Source organism: Aulonocara sp. 'chitande type north' Nkhata Bay, linkage group LG7 (genome assembly GCF_057382095.1).
Source record: "Aulonocara sp. 'chitande type north' Nkhata Bay isolate Kocher_YH1m ecotype deep benthic linkage group LG7, A_spYH_male_GT1.1, whole genome shotgun sequence".
NCBI classification, from domain to species: Eukaryota; Metazoa; Chordata; class Actinopteri; order Cichliformes; family Cichlidae; genus Aulonocara; species Aulonocara sp. 'chitande type north' Nkhata Bay.
The window spans coordinates 38,997,779-39,017,328 of NC_141350.1; the positions used below are offsets into that span (position 1 = coordinate 38,997,779).

Genomic DNA, 19,550 nt, shown 5'->3' on the forward strand with positions numbered 1-19,550 from the left:
GTCAGGTTTGGCTGTTCGCAGCAAGTAGCCTAATTATCATAAATTGTTTATATGCAAAATGTGTCTGAAGCCAAGAATTAACAAGCTGATGAATGGGCACAAACAAGCCCTGACCTTGCTATTACAATCCATCAAAAATAGATAAGTGTGTGCACATGCTTGTGTGTGTGTTAAATCACTAGCATGAATCTGATGCAACTTGGCTAGTAATCCCAACAGAATACATGCAATCGTTTTTTCCTCTTTGCATTTTACTTCCAGGTTCTGTTTGTTTGCATGTATTTCCTAACAGAACTCACTGCTTATTGTTATCAAAGCACAGACCTGATAAATTAACACCTCAAAGGGTTCTTTAACCAAAGATATGAAGCTAAGATGCCTGTCTGTTGCTTAGTACTGCCAGGTGAAGAGTGAATTTATAAAAGCTGGAAATCTGAAATCTGATCTGTGAGTGTATTGAGACTGAAAAGAACTGTGGCAGAAAGCCAAAATCATCAGCTATACAACTGCACTTCTTGGTTTCCATCATCCATAGCACCTAATTGACACACTGCACACAGGCTTGTATGATGTGTGATTTCGCTTGCCTAAAAAGAACAAGTTGAATTCAAGTCAACGAGCAGAAACAATCCAAGGATCACTGATAGAAGAAAGGATTTACCAGAGCCTAACTGCAAAAGTAAAGTTTGTGTTAAATTTATAATGCTGAATGGAGCACTCAGTGAATCACATCTCTCAAAATGGTACTAAAATGATTTTATAGTGTGCTGTGTATAATCATAAGGTTTGTAAGAGACAAGAATAAAATAATACACAGATCAACAACTCAACACAATGCATTGTCAAAGGAAATAAATACACATACCTTCTCTATACTGGCTTCTTGTAATTTTGAGATTGTTTTTAAATTTTACTTATCACTTTTAAAGCATGTTTTGATCTGGCTCCAGGCTACATAGCAGATGTGTTACCCCGATATCAGCCATCTTACAGCCTTAGATCCTCAAGTGCTGCCCTCCTGGTGTTTCCAAAGTCAAGGCTTAGAATATCCTTTTGAATAACCCACCTGAGTATATAAGTCTTGGAAAATCTGTGACTTGTCTCAAATTAATTCCAAAAAACACATTTTCATAAACTTGCTTTTATGTGATGTTTGCGCTCTCTTTCTTGTTCTTTATTTTGTTGTTATTTGTGTATCTTTTTTGACTGTCTTGTGTATTTTGTATGCAGTGTTTTTCTGTCTCTTAACCTCAGTTTAATTTTACAGTTTTATTTCTGGCCATAACCTCTGGCTTTCTTTTCAAATTTCTACTTGTACTTGCCTCTGAAAGCACTGTGCAAATTCTGTTTTTGAAAGGTGCTTTAATTATTCAGTGTACACCTAGTTTGCCTGATTTTTGATTTCCTTCACTCTTTTTATTTGCAACCATTTGCACATCAGAAATCATAACTTATCAGAGTCTAGCAACATACCTACAATCCAACCTGAGCAAAGGGAGTTAGACTAACAGAAAACAATTAACAATAGTTCAAAGGTTTAAATACTGAACATGTTTCTACCAGCATGTTGTTCACCCTTGTTGCACCTTCTGTGCGGTGATTGCCGAATTTTGGACCCTGGATTTCCTCCAGGTATTCAAGACATCCCCCACACCAGCAGAAAATAATGTATTGTGACTCATTCTGTCATTTCCCATCACTGTGTTTCTAACCCCAGAACTAGAGTTGTTGTGCAATACTACTATAAACCTAATTATCAGTAATCACACTTCTAGCCAGATAAGAGTCGGAGCTATAATTCTTCCACAGGTTTGAACAAGCTTGCCCAGAAAGGCATTAGTGCATAATTAATGGATCTACAGGGAATAATGTGCTGTTAAATAACTGTGGGGGGAAAACACAAAGTAATCTAACAGAATCACAAAATGTTCAGTTCTCCTAATCAAGTGAATTTGCTGTATAGAATTCTACTTAGTGCCTGGAGTAATACCACAGAGACCATGGCTTCTGTTTCACCACATACGCTTTATTTATTTATCTTTTAAAAGGGATGATGTAGCGCAACACTGTAAAGAAAACTGTATAATATTTTAATGCAAATTATTTAATCAAATCACCATGACTCACATTTTATGCTTTTAACCATAAAATTTTTTTTAACCTAAAAGCACTTACGCTACATATATCTACATAGTTTCTTCTATTTTTGTTCTATTAACACTCAGTTTTTTTATTCTTTATCCTCAAGCCTACTCAAGTTCTTTTGTCTTCAGTACTTTCAACAGAATTACAGAGAAACACAATGAAGATGGAAAACTGAGAGCCAGAATGGTGAGGAAAGATTGAAGAGGAGGTGCTATTAAATGACAGAGAGGAAGCGAAGGGTGGCGTAAAACAGACACTTCACGGACAGCAAATCCCAAGGAGTTTTACTCAATTAGCTTAGAAAGTTTTTGTTTCAAAGTCAAGAGTGTCACCTGGGAGCCGAAGACCAATTCAGAGACCTCTAAACACGGCAGTGTGCCAATTTAAGGTCCTAACCACGAGGTCAGAGAGACAGGAGCAAGGAGCCAGCGAGAGGGAGAGAAGGAGAGAGACGTTAGAAGACGACAAGGCTTTTTTGCACACACACACTTCTACTTTCACACTGATTTTATAAAGGTCAGTCCCCATGAGTACCTGTCTAGGAGATTCAAGTGTCTACTCTGCTCTTCTCAAAGCCTTAATGCTATCCTCTCTATCTCCCTCACACACAGACACACACTCCCAGTAGAACAGGTCAGCTCATTCCCTGAATGAATCAGAGGCTGTCTGATTTTTTCTTTTTTCCTCTCACCTGCATGTCTTTCTCTCTTTGTGACTTTGCATCTCTGTTTGTGCCTTCACTCCTCTCTCTCTATCTCCACTCGACTCCTGCAAGCTTCTTTTGTTCTTTCTGTCTCTCGTTCCATCTACTTGCTTCTCTGCCTTCGTCTTACTTTACTCCTTGCAGTTAATCTGAAACGCTCTTCACCCATTCTTAAACTTGAAATACTTTTTTGGCATAAAAAAAAAACAACTACAAAAGAACCAAAAACGCTTTCAATTCAAGAGTAGGCTACAAGTAGAAAAATATCACTGTCTAGTTGTATGTGACTTTCAGCTGCATTTTTAATATCTAATCAAAATAATAATGACCACAATTTACGGTAAATGAGCAGGAAAATGAACAGTTTACAAACCAAAAGTGAAACTTTAGCAACTAACAGAAAAGAAGTTAAGGGTCTTTTTATATTTAAAAGGCTTATTTGAGTCTATGCGTGCATGTGCACGTGTGTATGTGTGTGTTCATAAATGTTAACTGATGAATCATCCTAACTAAAAAGTAAAATAAAAAAGTTCAACATTATGGATAAAAAATGATTTCCTTTCTTGCAAATATTTATATAAAATGATTGGTATCAGTCTTTCAAGGCCTTTACATTAAGTATGCAGGTGGTGCTCATCAGTCTGACTTTGCCCAAACATTGCTTTTTAAAAGGAAGAGCTACTCTGGCTACTCTCTGGTAAAAAAAAAACAAAAAAAACAAAAACAAAAACTAACTACCATGATCATCACTATTTAATAATGTTGTATATTTATTGTTGTGCGCTTCCCCTCTTTAATATATAGAAAAAAGTGAAGTCAAGGCAATTAACTGTCATGGTGTGTAGGTTATACATAGTGTGAGAAATGTGATGAAGAGGGCCCAAGATCCTTACACAGGATGCAGGCAGGAATTAACCAAAGAAAGACATTTATTTAGAAAGTCCTGATTTTCTGTCTTCTTTCTCAGAATTATGAAAAAAGTCAGAATTCTGACTTTATTGAACCCTCCAACGCATAGTGAGAGCTGCAGAGAGGATCATTGGTGTCTCTCTCCCCTCCCTCCAGGACATTTACAGCACCCGTCTCACTAAAAAAGCCCTTTGCATAGCGGCTGATCCCACGCACCCAATGCAAAGCTTCTTCAAGCTGCTGCCGTCAGGGAGGAGACTGCGGAGTCTCCAGGCCAGGACCAGCAGACTGAAGGACAGCTTCATCCATCAGGCTGTCAGGAAGCTAAACTCCCTCCCGATTCTGCCCCCCTCTCCCCTCTTCTCCACCACGGAACTCTGTCACACACACACACACACTCACTCTCTGACGCACTCACTGGCCTGCTCCAGTCACTTTGTGGAGCATTGGACTGCCATTACCTCATAAGACTTTGTTGTTACACTATCTCTTACCGTACACTACTAAATCTCCATTTGCACTATTTGCCTATTTTGCACCACTATGCCTTCTTACTTGAATATTGTATATTGTATATTGCATAGCTTTTTTTTTTTTTTTTTTTTTTTTTTTGTTATACGTAAAATTGTATTGTATTTATTTAAATTTTTACTTTTTAATTATTTTATTTGCATTTTTCTAATCACTAGGGTTTGAGAGTAACGCAATTTCTATTCTGTGTATGTCCTGTACATGTGGCAGAATTGACAAATAAAGTTGACTTGACTTGACTTGTCTGTAGGTTTTAATATCAGGTTTAATGTAGACATGAAAATGTAGTCATTCTTGTCATCTTGGTAGAAAATATAGTTTGTGATATTAGTAATGTGATATCATTACTTTAATTGGGAATAGTTGCCCCAGTAAATTTACATCAAACTACAAGAACATCTTACAGGTGGAAGTCTAAAACTGAAGGCACAGCTAGGTAATATCATTACAACAAGATCAACTGGTAGCATACTGTATTTTCCGCACTATAAGGCGCACTTAAAATCCCTTAATTTTGTCAAAAATCAACAGTGCGCCTTATAATCCGGTGTGCCTTATGTATGAATTCTGGTTGTGCTTACTGACCTCGAACCGATTTTATGTGGTACACGGCGCTCAAAAATCTGTCAAGAAATGTTTTAGTATGACTTTGGTAAGCTACGAAGCTGCACCGCTTAATGGATTGTCAGAGCATTACGGCTACCGTAGTCAGGAGCCTCGTGGAGTAATCTGGGTCCAAAACTCCGTCAACTTCAGGTCCCAAAGTCAAACGAACACTGCGGCATCACTCAGAGTTAAACACTGTCTAAATTCTTTCATCTTTAATAAAATGATCAGCGTTGCTGCTTTACCAGGTGTAACAACTAAATTTAACATCCAGGCATCCATGAAAACAGAATTTATTAAATTTAACGGAATTAAGTTAGCAGGAAGTTAGCTCACTAGTTTCTACCTAAACATTATATAGCATGTTCTGACTGAGAGATTTCTGAAAAAATTAAAACGTACAGCTCAGCTATCACTTCCAACATAAATGTAGAAAGGAAAGTAAACAGCAGTGACGTTTGTAGGGTTACTGAAGTTCGGCTAGCTGGTATATAATGATGTGCTACGTGATTGCTAGCGACACAGCTATGTTAGCATAACATAAACAGTGACGCTGGAGGACGAACGCTAACTTTTTTCCACTCGATAAAAGTTCCCAATGCTGTAAACAGACCAAACTTCAGTCAGGAGAATTGAGATAATTAATCCACAATACAAGGTTAGTCATTAATATACTGCAACAACACAGGAATGGAGGAGCTGCGAGAGAATTCAACATTGATTAATCAATGGTACGGAAGTGGAGGAAGCAAGAAGAATGAGTTGAGTAAAATTTAATCTGATTTTTTTTTTCCGTTTAATGCACCTTATAATCCGGTGTGCCTTATGGTCCAAAAAATACGGTATTTGGGTAGCTTATGGGTGGATAAACAAAAGTGAAGCAGGTTTACAAAAAAAGGGTTTTAGCTGTGAATATAACCTGAGGTTAAGTATATTAAAGTGGCATAAGTAAGCCAGTTCTCCATGGTTTCAGATAGAGATGTAAAAATTCACTCCCAATTCGTTCTGGGTTTCTGCTAAGTGTATGCTCACTAATAAGACATTTGCCAACCTGCTAAATGTACTCAGTGCTGTCTTCAGTGGTTACTGCTGCTGATGCTGTACACATGACTGAAAGATCACTCAAATACACCCACACTGAGTTTTCCTGTTCTTCTGGCAGGTTGAAGATTGATGCTGCAGCATTATGTTAATGAGCATCTCTGCTGTCCAATCACACGCTTCACTGACCAAGAGACAGGCAGATGATGTGGATGGGAAATCAAAAGAGAATGGTGAGGTATAAGTAAGAGAGAGGAAAAGAGCAGCATGGCAGAAAAGTGTAGTAAAGTAGACAGATAAAGAGAGCAGTCATGGTGAGAAAAACACTACGGCAGAGGTTTGCAGGCATCCTGCATTTCGAGGAATTTCCATCAACATTATATCAAAAAAATAACTGAAGTAATATATTAAGAAAATCATTTGATTAAACAGGCCTTCGGAATCATGTATTATGGTTTGAGTTGCATATTTGACCTGGGAGACCACATCTCTTGTACGTCTCCTTGTGGAGCACATTAGACATCAATTTCTGGATAATACACTGGATACACTTTCCATAATTCATGACTTTAGAAATTTTGAATCTGATAATAACCTGACCTCACAGGAAGAGTAAAATACAAGCTTTGGGAACACTTTATAATAGCTACTGTTATTAAATAGGAACTTGACAGGTAATTAAACTTCTCTTAAAAGATAATTACAAAATTACACAATGGAATGAGATCGGTTTATGCACCAAAACTACAGTGTAGGATTTAACAAACCATGCTTAAAATCTACTCATCCACAACCTTAAAACTGGACAATGGAAAATTTTGCTTAAAGGGTGCATACTGTATTAAAATGGGGTCCTGCCATGGCACAGATACCACAGTACACCTTCATCCATCTCTGTGTCCAACAGTTTTAGACACACGGCAAAAGAAAGTCTTGATGTTATAATTCCATATACAATAAATAATATAATTATTTTAAATTACCCAAATGTAATTATTGAATAAACAACTGATGGCGTAACTAATCATTCAGAAACATTATTAATTATCATTAATTAATTATTATATATTTTGTTTGTTTATTTTGTGAATTAAAATGTATTAAATTACAGATTACAAATTACTATTTCAAAAATGTTCACGTGTTTTAAAGGTTACCAAAACAATGTGTTTATGTGTGAGCCGTACCTTTTTCTCAGCCTCCCGTTTGGCATATTGCAGCAGCATTGGCTCTCCGTGTTTCTGATAGTATGCTCTCTGACAGCGGTCTGACAGGGCCGGCTCATTAGGAAGAAAGTTGCTGGCCCACACCTATATGAAAGCAGAACGCTGATTATGATCATGATGATGATGATGGAGATGACAGATGGAAAAACATAGAATATAGAATAACTTAATATATATATATGTGTGTGTGTGTGTGTGTGTGTGTGTGTGTGTGTGTGTGTGTGTGTGTGTGCGCGCGCGCGCGCGCATGCGGTTACACTACAGTGTGTTTAGATAATCAAAGGGTTATTAAGTGAATCTACCCACTTTTTCCCCACTGCCCTGATTCCAAATGACCACATTACATTTGCTATTTAATAGGGTGATTTATCAATATCACTCAATCAATAAATGTTTTACAGATGCAGAATTCAAGCTTTCAAAACACTTTCTTTTCTTTCAGGCTTCTCATATTGATAAATGGGTTTTCCCCTGCAGCCACAGGCTTTCATTTATTTCAATACAAAGTAAAAATCAGTTCCCATACACTAAAACTTAATTAAGACAGGTACTTTATCAATGTGAAAAGCACTGACTGGCCCTGAGAATGTATTTTCTCGATGTGCTCCCCAGTCAGAACCTTTTGTGAACCCGGTTTGGTTCACAAAAATAGATTTGGACTATTGTGACACCCTTCTCTCTGCCTCCAATAAAGTTCTTGTCTATTCTTAATGAAATCTGGCCGACACCTGGGTCTTCATCTGAGGCACTCAGTGGGTCTAGAAAGTTTCTGTTGGAAAAGAATTACTTGCAAGTCATAAGATCCTATTGCACATGGGCTCAAAATTATCTACTGCAGTTGAAACAGTTGTTACACATTAGAAATCTGCTGTTCTGCTACTGTCTAAGCTCATCACACGCAACTAATCAAATGGACCAAGGCTGTGTTTCAAATATGGTGCCAAATGCTTATAATTATAATCTATTGACATTTGTTGGGCTTTTTGCTTAATTTGTCGACAACTACCAATCAAGAATTGGAGCTCTAAGGTTTAAGACGTATGTGAATAAACTCTCTAGTGAGTAAGGAAGTAAATAAGAAAGTGAATTATAAGGAAACACATAGTGAAAATACTCCAGGAAAATAATTTAAAGTTAGCAAAAATGACAAATCTCTGTCATTGCGACACCTGCATTTTTTTTTTGTCTACTCTACTGTGCTTGGGATCACTGCCCTGTTACATTACCCAGTTTTGGGCAAGCCTTAGCTCTCAGACAGCCTCACATTTGACTCATGAATATTTTGGAATACAGAAGAGTTTGTGGTCAACTCAATGACTGAAAAATCTAAAGTTTTGTGGTTTGTACAAATGCAACTTTGCAAATCTAAGATGTGCTGTCATGTTATTTTAAGAACAAGCATGGCTTGTTTGTCTTCTAAACAAGCCATGCTTGCTTGGTACTTTTCTATTTGTGCCCTTGGGAATTTTAATATTTAACATGCTAACTGAAGCCTGTAGATGAGTTTGAAATGTAGCTTTTAATTTTTCACTGGGCACTGCACAGTCTGACATCTGACATCCATTCCTGGGAAAATTGAGGCATTGTTTTAATGTTCCAGACCAGCCAAACCCAATACTGGTTCTCCCAGAGGTGTCTTCCTATTCAAAGGGAGTTTTCCTTTCCAATGTTTCCAAGTGCTTGCTCATAGTCCTGTGAAACCTTTTTTTTTTGCTTTGTACACACAAAATTAAATTCTTGTGATAATTGCACCTGGCAAGAAAAATAAAATAAAACAACTGTCTTGATCGTTAACAGAGACAAACAAATTGTTCAAACTTTGCTCTCATCAACCACCAACTGGCATTCCCCACCAGGCTATGTTTACTCTAAATGAAACAATGGTATTATCTCTGATTGAGAAAGTGAGCATCCCTGGAGAAAATGATGCTGCAACATATTCATGCAAATTTATGAAACAAAAGTATTTTTTTGGTTTCACACTATAGTTCAGCTGCATTCTGGGAAGCTTTATATGGATAATAGTGAGCATCAGACCAGACATTTGCATTACCCATGCAAAATATAGGATTTTAATGGCTGTAAAAGCAGTGCCAAATAACTCAACTTGACAGTGCACGTTAAATGATTGCCTAAGACAACTGTTACTGAGGTTTTGAATGAGGCACTGTATTTAATTTGGGGTTTGTTAAGAACATCACTGCCTCCCTACATATACTTGTGCTCATTAGTGTGGATGCAGAGTAGACAATGCATTGTATATTCATCCTCTAAAGACTGAAAACTTCACCAGAATATTGATTAGGTATGTGGCTGCTTTGTGTGCATACGTCTGTTCTTTTAAGGTATTTCTTTCTACTACGGTGATCTTGCTTTCTAGTGGGATGTCTTTTTTAATATTTGTCAATTTTATTGGAATCTTTTAGGTCTTCCATAGTGTTCTGAAATCGAAAATAACATATTTGTGTCAGGCATCAGGAGTAGATTTTCCAGTTAAATCATTCCACTATATGATGAACAGAGTAATAACCGGAGGCATCCTCTGATGCTTTAAACACCACCGCTTTACACTGTGTTGGAGATTCCTTTCTGATTTCAGACTTTTTTTCTTTTTTTACCCATACTGTAGTGCAGGGATAACACAGTGACAGATTTGAACCTGTCAACCTTTCCTGCTTTGAATACAGAAATTTTAGGTGGAAATGCAAAATGGTTCCTACTGAGTGCAGGCTGGAGCTTTCATGTTCTCACGGTGCCTACGTGGCTTCTCTCTGAGTATTCCAGCTTCCTCCCACAGTTCAAAGACATGCATGTTAGGTTAACTGGTGATTTAAATTAACTGTAGGGATGAATGTGAGCACAAATGCTTGTCTGTCTCTCTGTGTTAGACCTGCAACAGACTGGATAGGATCCTGGGATAGGCTCCATAGCCCTCACAACTCTGAATTGGGTATGTGGAAGGAAATAGATGGATGATAATCAAGATTTTCTTCTTCCCTTTCAGTCAGTTCTGCTGACCTTGCCCAATAGTTGTCATATTAACATGGGTTTGGATTTATGAATAATACTTAGCATGTAATAAAACAAATGCAATAAAGTAATACTTTTAAGCAGCTGGAAGTTATTAATGTTTCCTGGCATGTTGCCTCAAGCTGCGATAAGACCCTTTCCACAATCACTGCTGTAGAAACTAGATTTATGTTCATATTAATGGCTTTTGGCTAAAGGCTGCACCATGCTTTTTCAAGCATGACCCTGGGAAGGCAGAAAGAAACAGACTTTGTTGTGTTTTTATTAAATGTGCACATGCTGTTTATCTTCATACTTCCCGGTACGTGTAGATACATACATGCCTGCCAACATCTGCAGTTTTGGGTCTATTTGTACACCTGTGTTTTGTGTACATTAATTAATGGCCAACAGGAGACTGCTAATTCTTAAAGAGAGAAAATTAAAGAGAACACAGACAAGAAAAACAAAGAATGTAATTACTCTGGCAAGATAAAACTTCTGAAAAAAAAGGTATTATCTTTTACTGCAAATAACAACATCATCATGGCTTTTACTTCAGCTTCCAAGTATAACATCTGAAATAAAATATATACTCTGGAAATAAATATTAACTCAATGAATATCTGGTCCTCACGGTCAATTCGTAGCACTTTGCAAAATTAATTTTCTATATTCTTTGGACTGCTTACATAAAAAAAATTATATCACTATTCCAGAGGCATATGTTTTCCTTCCTCCACTTACATAAAAATACATAAAGCTCTTTTCCTTTGAGACCAAAGTTATCAGAAGCAATGCTGCCTCCAGAACATGATTAACATTTTCTGTTGATTATTCTTCAAAGTCTTAGATCTACCCTTCGTATGTGTTGGCCTGGAGGGGTTGCCTGGCTGTACACATAGACGAACACACGTTTAAACCACTCTTTTCTTGGACTTTGATGTCTAAAGCAAGGGAAATCTAGTCTGCAGGAAAATCCTAAATAAATAAATAATAAACATTTTCAAAAAGCCCCACCAAAGACTGGATCCAGGTTTGATTCTTGATCTTTATAACAGACATGAAAAACTAAATACATATGTGTCCTTTTTATCTATTTACAGTAATGGAAGTGTATTATAGAAATTTGGTGTATAGAAAGTATACGTATCTTCAACAAACTTGGATTATTTCTATTACAACCCTGTTATTTTGAGGTTGCGTACTGCCATCTGTTGGTCATTTCTATATTTCAGAAAATAGCAGCTGATTCAGATTCTATTATGGTTTTGCTTCTATCTGTGTAGTGATGAGCATATTATTGATTTTATTTATTATTTTTCATTGATTGCCAAAAGGGAAGAAACTAATCAACTAAGCCAATAGAAATCCTTTTAATAAAGCTTAAGAGTTAAGAGGGTGACATCAGCTTTGTTTTCAACACATTATTTTAACTATGCTTTTAAAAAAACATAGGAAAATCAACCCAGCGGTGTTTATCAGAGCTAAAACATCTCTATGATTTTGTCTCTGTTGTTTGCTCAACATCACACAGTAAGGTGACAGTTTGACAGGAAATGCCTCCCTATTTCAAGTTTTAGTTCTGCCTTATTAAAAGGCAGGAAAATATGAGCACAAGAAAATAGCAAAGCTGTAAGGTGTGATTTGTCTTTAGAAAAAGTAATAAAGGAAGAAATGACCGACACACAAATACAGAATTGTTGATAATTTCTGGATGAAAAGTCAATTAACAGCTTCTGTGCTGAGGCTTGTCTGGCTCAAAAACTTTTATATGAAAGCTTTGCTGTTGGGGTTTTTTTTTTTTAAATCACTTCTCATCTTCATTGTCATAAACTGATCGCTCAGATGTGCAAATTGGACCAACGAGACAGATTTGTATTGCAAATGTGTGATAAGAGAATTTAAGGTTTTGATGCTGCAACATGAAAGTAGCTGGAATGAGTGTATGTATATATTCTTGCACTTATTCTCACTGTGAGGACATTTCATTTATCAATGAAGATGAAAAGTTTGTGGGAAATTAGATCCAGCATTGTTTTAATTGCCCTTTCTCACATGTCGCACACAAGAGGAGATTACTACTGAAATGTGAGGTCGCTGCCAACACAGAGCATGCAGAAGGAAGGACAGACTATTCTCACATGGCCACAATCAGACATCACACAGACTTTCTGCTAGGAAGCTGGCAGGTTAAAGACAGTTTAATGGTCGATTCAACTCATTATGACATTTGCATTCTAACAAGCATCACCATGACTGCAGTGCATATGCCAAATCAGGTAATGTGTGCATCGCTTACCTGGCAGTGAGGATGTGGATTTGAACAACCCATCATAGCACCCTTATTCTCGAAGATCTAAAAACAACAGCAGCAACAACAACAACAACAACAACAACAAAGCAGCAGAAGTTAACACAGGATTTAGATAGCTGTTCTTATCTAAACAGCATGCATTTTCTGGGCTGGATTGGTTGACACCAAGTATGAGTATCTGAGTATTAGGTGTTATATGAATTTCCATATCTAAGGAATTATGACAAAATGCTGAACTGAAACAAAAGGTGTATTTTTTAGTTGGGTCCAAATAAGTGTACATCCTACAAATGAACAAAAAAAAGCTTCCAAAAATATTATTTAATATTTGGCATGTGGCACATTTGAAGTTAGACATCTTGCCCATGTCCTGCTTTATTTGAAACAGCTGTTTGAATTTGTGAATTTGACCGGAGGCGTCATTAAAATTTTATGTGATCCAATAAAATACATATTAACGTGAAAAACTAGAGACGGCAGAAAATTGAAGGATTTGTGACAGGGTAAAAAGGTTAGCAGTTACAATTTTAGATGTATCCAGCCCTGGGAAAAATAAAATCAATAATGTGACTGTGTTTGTGTGTGTGTGCGTGTCAGAGAAAGTGAGAATATTGCATACCTGAACCCATGGGTAAATAGTGCCTAGTTCCTCAACAAGCTCCGCCCACTTGTCTATCACATTTACAACCTCTTCTTTTTTCATGAGAGGGAGCGTGACGTCTGACCAGGGATGGAAGCACATGACCTTACTGAGGAAGGCATTTAAAAATGAAAAAAAAGAGAAAAAGAGGAAGGAAAGGTGGTTATTGGTGTTAAAAGACTGAAACAGAATCTAACACTTGCTGAATTAATTAACCAGGATCAGCTTCTCAAAATTAATTAACATTAATAACTTAACACTGCACTACCAAAAAGAAAAACAAAACAAAAACAAAAACAAGAAAACCTATTACGATGCCTATAATAACAGCAAATTTGAGTCTTCAGAAATTTTAGCCTGCACACCAGAGGGTAATGTCATAGTGGCTTAATCGATCTTCTATCCAGGCAACAGTCTACGCACTTACAGTAGCATTAAATGCAGATAAGACGGTGGAAATGTCACTAGTTTTTTATAGGGATTTGGGGTGATGTGTTCCTTTTGTTGTTAGAGATTCATTTAAGACACATTACATTGTTGCTGTTGCTCTTCTTGTGAATAATAAGAATTGAATGATGTCATTGTTTTAGTATAAAACAGACCCTTGCTCTGTTTTTGAATTTCCTGGTTAATTAAAGCAAAGTGATAATCTGGGGGAAGGTAAAAGTCATTGCTATGCACTTCCCATAAACTGCCTGTCAAATACAGCTACATAGCCTTTACTTTTGATTTTCTGTTGACTCTCACATTGGCAGGGCCCTGGGGTTCAGTTGAAAAATTACTGCACATAAAAGCAAAGCTGACATTTTGCTCCTTTTAGATTTAGATGAATGTCACAAACAGACATGGATTACAACTACTGGTTGAGTTCAATCTTGTTTTTAAGAGGTAATATTATAAAAAGTGAAGTCAAATAGTCAGTGGAAACAGAATGGAATTGGTCTATGAAAAACAGAGCCAAATAACTGAACACAGAGTAATAACCCTAAAAAATGTCTGCAGGAAAAAAGACAATGGAAATAAATGCTGATGGATATGTGAGAAAGTGAAGGTGCCATTAATGAATTGTGTATTCTTCATGTTCACTATATAAGTTAAACTACCTCACCTGGCAATAAAGTCTAAAGTCTAGATTTAAACTACGGTTCAAAATAACTAACTAACTAACTATATATATATATATATATATATATATATATATATATATATATATATATATATATATATATATATATATATATATATATAATGTGAATTCTATGACAGCTGTGAACAACTATTTGCGTTATTTTTAGAGAGTCTTCCTTTGTGCAACCAAACAAAACAACCTTTTTAAGCAACCAAAATAGTTGTCACAACTATAACATCGTATGTTACATTTAATGAGCCAGACTCCTAACGATAATAAAGGTTTATTCAGCTAAGAAAAAAAAAGAAAAAACAAAAAAAACAAAAAGCATGAGCTTGGTTAACAATGGTTTATCAACTTTGCACAGATGTTAAGTGTGTGTGTGTGTGTGTGTGTGTGTGTGTGTGTGTGTGTGTGTGTCCGCACATGTAGTAGTGGTGACTTCAAGAGGACATGTCTCCATGTGTTTGCTTTCAGGCTTATCTATAGTAGCAAGGAAAATCAACTTGACTGTCAGAGTGAGAATAATGAAATTTCTATCAACAGGCAGGCTCTTCTTGGGCCCAAGCAGCTAGTGTGTGATCAATAATTGAACACGACTTTGGTGTTTACGCTCTGAGCAAAACTGAATGTTGGTTTATACATTGTTCATGAGAAGGCTAATAGAGCAGATGGGAGCTGGGTGTTTCCAACATGAGTCACATTTACACAGATATATGAGGGCAGTTAACCATAAAACTGAATGATTCAAGTTTGAGGTCAAAACATCTTTAAAGTGTATAGTTAAGTTTAAGAAAATAGTAGTTGGGGTTAAGACTAGTTTAATTTTCCATTAATGTGGTATGGCATGTGGTTGCTTTCAGATCACCATACAAAACCATCCATCCATCCTCTTCCGCTTATCCTTTTCAGGGTCATGGGTGGGGGGTTGTTTAGGCATTTTAACCAACTTTTGTAAACAAACAGCACAAATTAAACATCTGACACAATGAAGCTGATAGAAAGCAAAAAGTCAGAGGATCACTGAAGATATCAGCACTTGCTATGAGAAGAGCAGAAATTTTATTTATATTTCCAACAGCAGTTTTTACTGTGCACCAGTTTGACCAGCTCATCAAACCATGTAGCGCAGCTAACACAACATCAAGCAACTGTGAGCTTTCTCTTTTAAAACAGTTTACTTTGGGCTCTGTTGTAAAATGTCAAAAATAATTTTTTTAATGCATGAGGTCCTGTGAAAAATTAAATACATCCGTATTGCTTCTATAGGAATTAAGGGGGTGAGTAACAGCCAGGTGCTGCTAATAAAACACGCTTGATTAATTGATCTTCCGCAAATGTAATCACCTCTGTAAAAGCAGATGTTTGGGCAGATTGCTGGCCTGAAGCATTCAGGTGTTTGTTAACACAATGCAATAATGTTCCCAGCAGTGGATGTTCCAGCAAGTTCACCCTAAGGTCAGACCGTGCAATGTTGAGACAAATTGCAAAAAAAAAACCTAAGGGGTACTTATCAGACTACTCTACATGTTAAATGTTCATTACAGCAGAATTACAAAAAGACTGAACAAGTCTGGCTTGTTAGAAAGGGTTGCTATGAGAAAGCCTCTTCTCTTTAAAAAATATAGCAGTATAGCAGGAATATATAGAAGTGTAAAAACCAACAATCAACACAACAACTGTCAAGCACGGTTTGCTTTCCAGCCACAGGACCCGGGTACATGGCAGTCACTGAGCTAACCTTGAACTCCTCTGTATATCAGAGCAATCTAGAGTCCAATCTGAGGGCATGTGTCGGACATCTAAAGTTTGGGTGAAAAGGGGTCACATAACAGGACATTAGCAAATGAAAGACAAGACTCAAGGTGGTTGTAATGGTCCAGTCAAAGTAAAAACCCAAATGAAATGCTGTAGCATGACCTTAACAGAGCTGTGCTTAAACTAAATTGAGGGGTTTTTTGTTTTTGTTTTATTACTGTATACACAAGCTAGCTTTAAAGTAAATGAGTAATTAGATGGAAATTGTTGATTTCCAGAGACATTTTTTTCAAGAAATATAATCTTAAGTTACCTTAAATCTGACACAACAACAAAACCAGAACACCTAATTATCTCTTGAATCTTCCTTTTGCTTGAAGTTAAATTTAAGACAAAAAGACACCTGTACTGACAGCAAATTACACCATTAAATAACTATAATTATTGTAAGGTGTCAACTGACATTGCTTTTACTAAAAGTTTTAGCAAATTTCAAAGTCCTTCTTAGAAATATTCCTGGGCAGCTATACTTAGTTTTCCTAGAAAGGAAAACAAGACACTGTCAGATCTGTAAAATAAAGTGAGACCAATTTTTTGTCACCACAGTGCTGAGAGGGGTACTATGATAAAGTGTTAAAAACGTTCTTATTTCTTTTGTTGCACTACAGCTTTCTATTGCCTTCCGTGACCCAGATCCCCTAAATTACATTTCCAATTCTGCACTCCCCTCTAATTGGCACTGAACTTTGCTGCAGGGTACAAAGATCTACTTTATTTTTCACGTTTATTATTCTGTTAATATGGCCACAAAAGCATATACTGATCACAGATACACTAAAAGGAAAGCAGCAGCATGCTGGATGTGTGAACAAATATGAATACAACCTCACACTGCGAGCAAAATCACACACTCTCACCTAAATTGAGACAGAGGAAGAAAAGTACCCTAAAATGTACTATATTTTTTAAGTCAGTCACTGCTGTTTCTGTGCTTCATCACATTGCGAGTGTGGTAAGCAACACCTGACGGCCTCGACATCTGCCAGCACATGGGATTTAGAAAAAAAAAAAAAAAGCAGAGTCTTCAGTTTTCAACCAGCACAATATTTTTTGATTAAATCTATTATTCAGTAGTTATGCAACTCTGCTGTCAGACAGAATCAAGCAAGAATTCCCAGAGCACAGGATTGTTTGGGAATGTTACCTTCAGACTGAATATTATTTATGCAAAAATATCAAAAAACTCCAAAGCACTCTCTATTCATATAAAATTTAAATCCCTTTATTCTTGTTAGATTTAACCTTCGAAGGCAAATAAAGTTTATAACAAAGTAGTAAAATGCATTTTTTAAGAAAAATTTTACTTTGTTCTTATAGACTTAATTTGCCTTTGAAGATGTATTTATATTATCTGTGTGGTCTTTTTTGTCTGATTTGAATTGACTTTGGTGAATTTTTGGTGATTTTGTTGATTTCTGGGCTCTTACATCTGTCCACTCTTATTGGTTGAGTTTTACTTGTGGAATTTTCCACTTTCACCTTGAAGTTTGCTACTAGTAAAACACTCATTTTGTCTCTTATAAAGGCCTATATGCCACAACCTGTTGGAGTTTTAGGTTCATCTTTTAATATTTTACCCTGAAAGCGCTCCTTAAACCAATTTGACAATTATATATCTTTGATTCATAGCATAGCAAGAATCATGTGTGGCCAAGTACCCAGAGAGGGAAAAATGTAATCTGTGAATTTTTGAAATAGAAAATGCTGTGTATTGTATTATAGAAGTGTGCACTAACAAAGGATTTAGGTCTTTTTTAAGCTTCTCTGGAGATGTATAAATCCAGCAGCCAGTGTTTATTGAGCTGACTCCTGTTGTAAAACATTCTTCAGTTGAACTTTGTAGAATACAAGATACACCCAGGAATAGGCATTTTGAGCTACCGAAGGACATGTTATTTATCAGTGTGGATGGATTTAGGAAAATATCACTCATGCACCAAGGAGCTACAAACTAGAGTACTGATAAAACATCTCCATCTGCTGGTTGCACAAAATAACATCACTTTCTAATGTATGTACGGTGGCTTGGTGATTTTGTTTTGCTCAAGTTCAAGATGTCCTGAAAACAGGAAGCATGCAGTGCGTTGATGAACAAAATTAGCGTCATCTAATAGCTGATTATGATGAAGATGATGACAACAACGAATTAAGAGTTGCCTCAGCATGACTGCTCTGATTGCAGTCATCAGCTTAGATTTAATTAGTCATACATTTGAATGCATCATAATTTTGAAAAGGAACACTGATTAAGATGCATCGTGTCCTAGATTAAATTATAACTTACCAACTGCATATTAATTTATACTATGTATTATACATTTCATTATGAGCACTGCATTTCATACACATATAGATTGAGATATTAAGATTTGTTCTTACCAGACACCTCTTGCAGCTTTAGACTGAAATAATGGATCTTGGTCTGAACCTGAAGAACAAAACAACAATATATACTTTATCATATTTAAGTATTATAACCAAATAGCTAAAGAGCTACACGAAAGTCGAGTTTGCAAGAAAGAAAGAATTGCAGTTACTTGCTTAAATATTTTATTAAAAAGGTACTGCAGTTACTTCTCCTTTTCCTTACAGTATTTAGACTGCACTAGAACTCACCAGGGTCTGGAGCGTCAGGCTGAAGAGCGGGGAAGTCATTCTCAAACACAAAGGTACTGTCATAATCTGGATTCCCCTGGAGAAAAGCAGACAGTTGGAGAGATATTAGAAAACAGCAGACAAAAAACATTTTCTTTCAAAACCCAAGCAGAATGAGGAGTGAAGAAACCTCTTATTTGGAACTGCTGGCAATGTTACAGCGCAATTTAGCATTATGTATGATTGTTAATGTCTACAACATCAATAATAAATGGAGAGAAGAATAGATGAACTATCCACGACATTATCAATATGTTTTCCAATGGATGCCTTGTTTGTGGATTTACTACTTGTTGTGATCAGAACCAAAGAATGCTGTTCAATGCCTCTTCTCACCTTTCCATTTGCCCTTTTGTTCCCAGGACAAAGTGGGTTATTTGGGTCATATCTTGGTATGTGCTCCTCAGGTGGTCTTTCAACTTGACCTGCCCAAGGTCTCTTCATGCGGTGGGCGGACACAAGAACCCAGCTGTCCCTAAGAGGGTTGTAACGCAAGTGCTGGTGCTCTAAAGTTACACAAGACAAGTGATAAAATGTAACAAGACAATGTAATAACACACATACATTATTGAAACCACAGGCTTCAAACATAAGGCCCGGGGGCAAAAATTGGCCTGGCAAAGACTCCAATCTGGCCCCACTGGACAGTGGGGCTGATCAATTAATCGGATTTTAATCACGATTACGATCTGGGCTTTCAACGATCATTAAAAATGACTGAGCCGATTATTAGCCCCTCCCTCGTGCTTTACTCTCGCGCTGCTCCGTGTGGCAAATCGAGCGCACCTCTCTGCATTTCGAACACGTGTCACAACAATTAA

The 19,550-nt window shown here is 36.7% G+C and overlaps 1 protein-coding gene across 2 annotated transcripts in view; it reads right to left on the bottom strand.

Moving 5' to 3' along the window:
• galt (galactose-1-phosphate uridylyltransferase) overlaps positions 1-19,550 on the bottom strand; it is a 45,703-nt gene that overhangs the window by 21,882 nt on the left and 4,271 nt on the right. The window contains exons 2-7 of one of the 2 annotated variants that reach the window (XM_086300305.1): positions 19,066-19,235; positions 18,691-18,766; positions 18,454-18,502; positions 13,107-13,236; positions 12,473-12,529; positions 7,123-7,245 (exon numbers count right to left, since the gene is read on the bottom strand). In XM_086300305.1, the coding sequence (XP_086156431.1) occupies positions 7,123-7,245; positions 12,473-12,529; positions 13,107-13,236; positions 18,454-18,502; positions 18,691-18,766; positions 19,066-19,235 (605 nt within the window). The remainder of the gene's footprint in view (positions 1-7,122; positions 7,246-12,472; positions 12,530-13,106; positions 13,237-18,453; positions 18,503-18,690; positions 18,767-19,065; positions 19,236-19,550) is intronic. The other variant, XM_086300306.1, reaches the window with a different exon arrangement.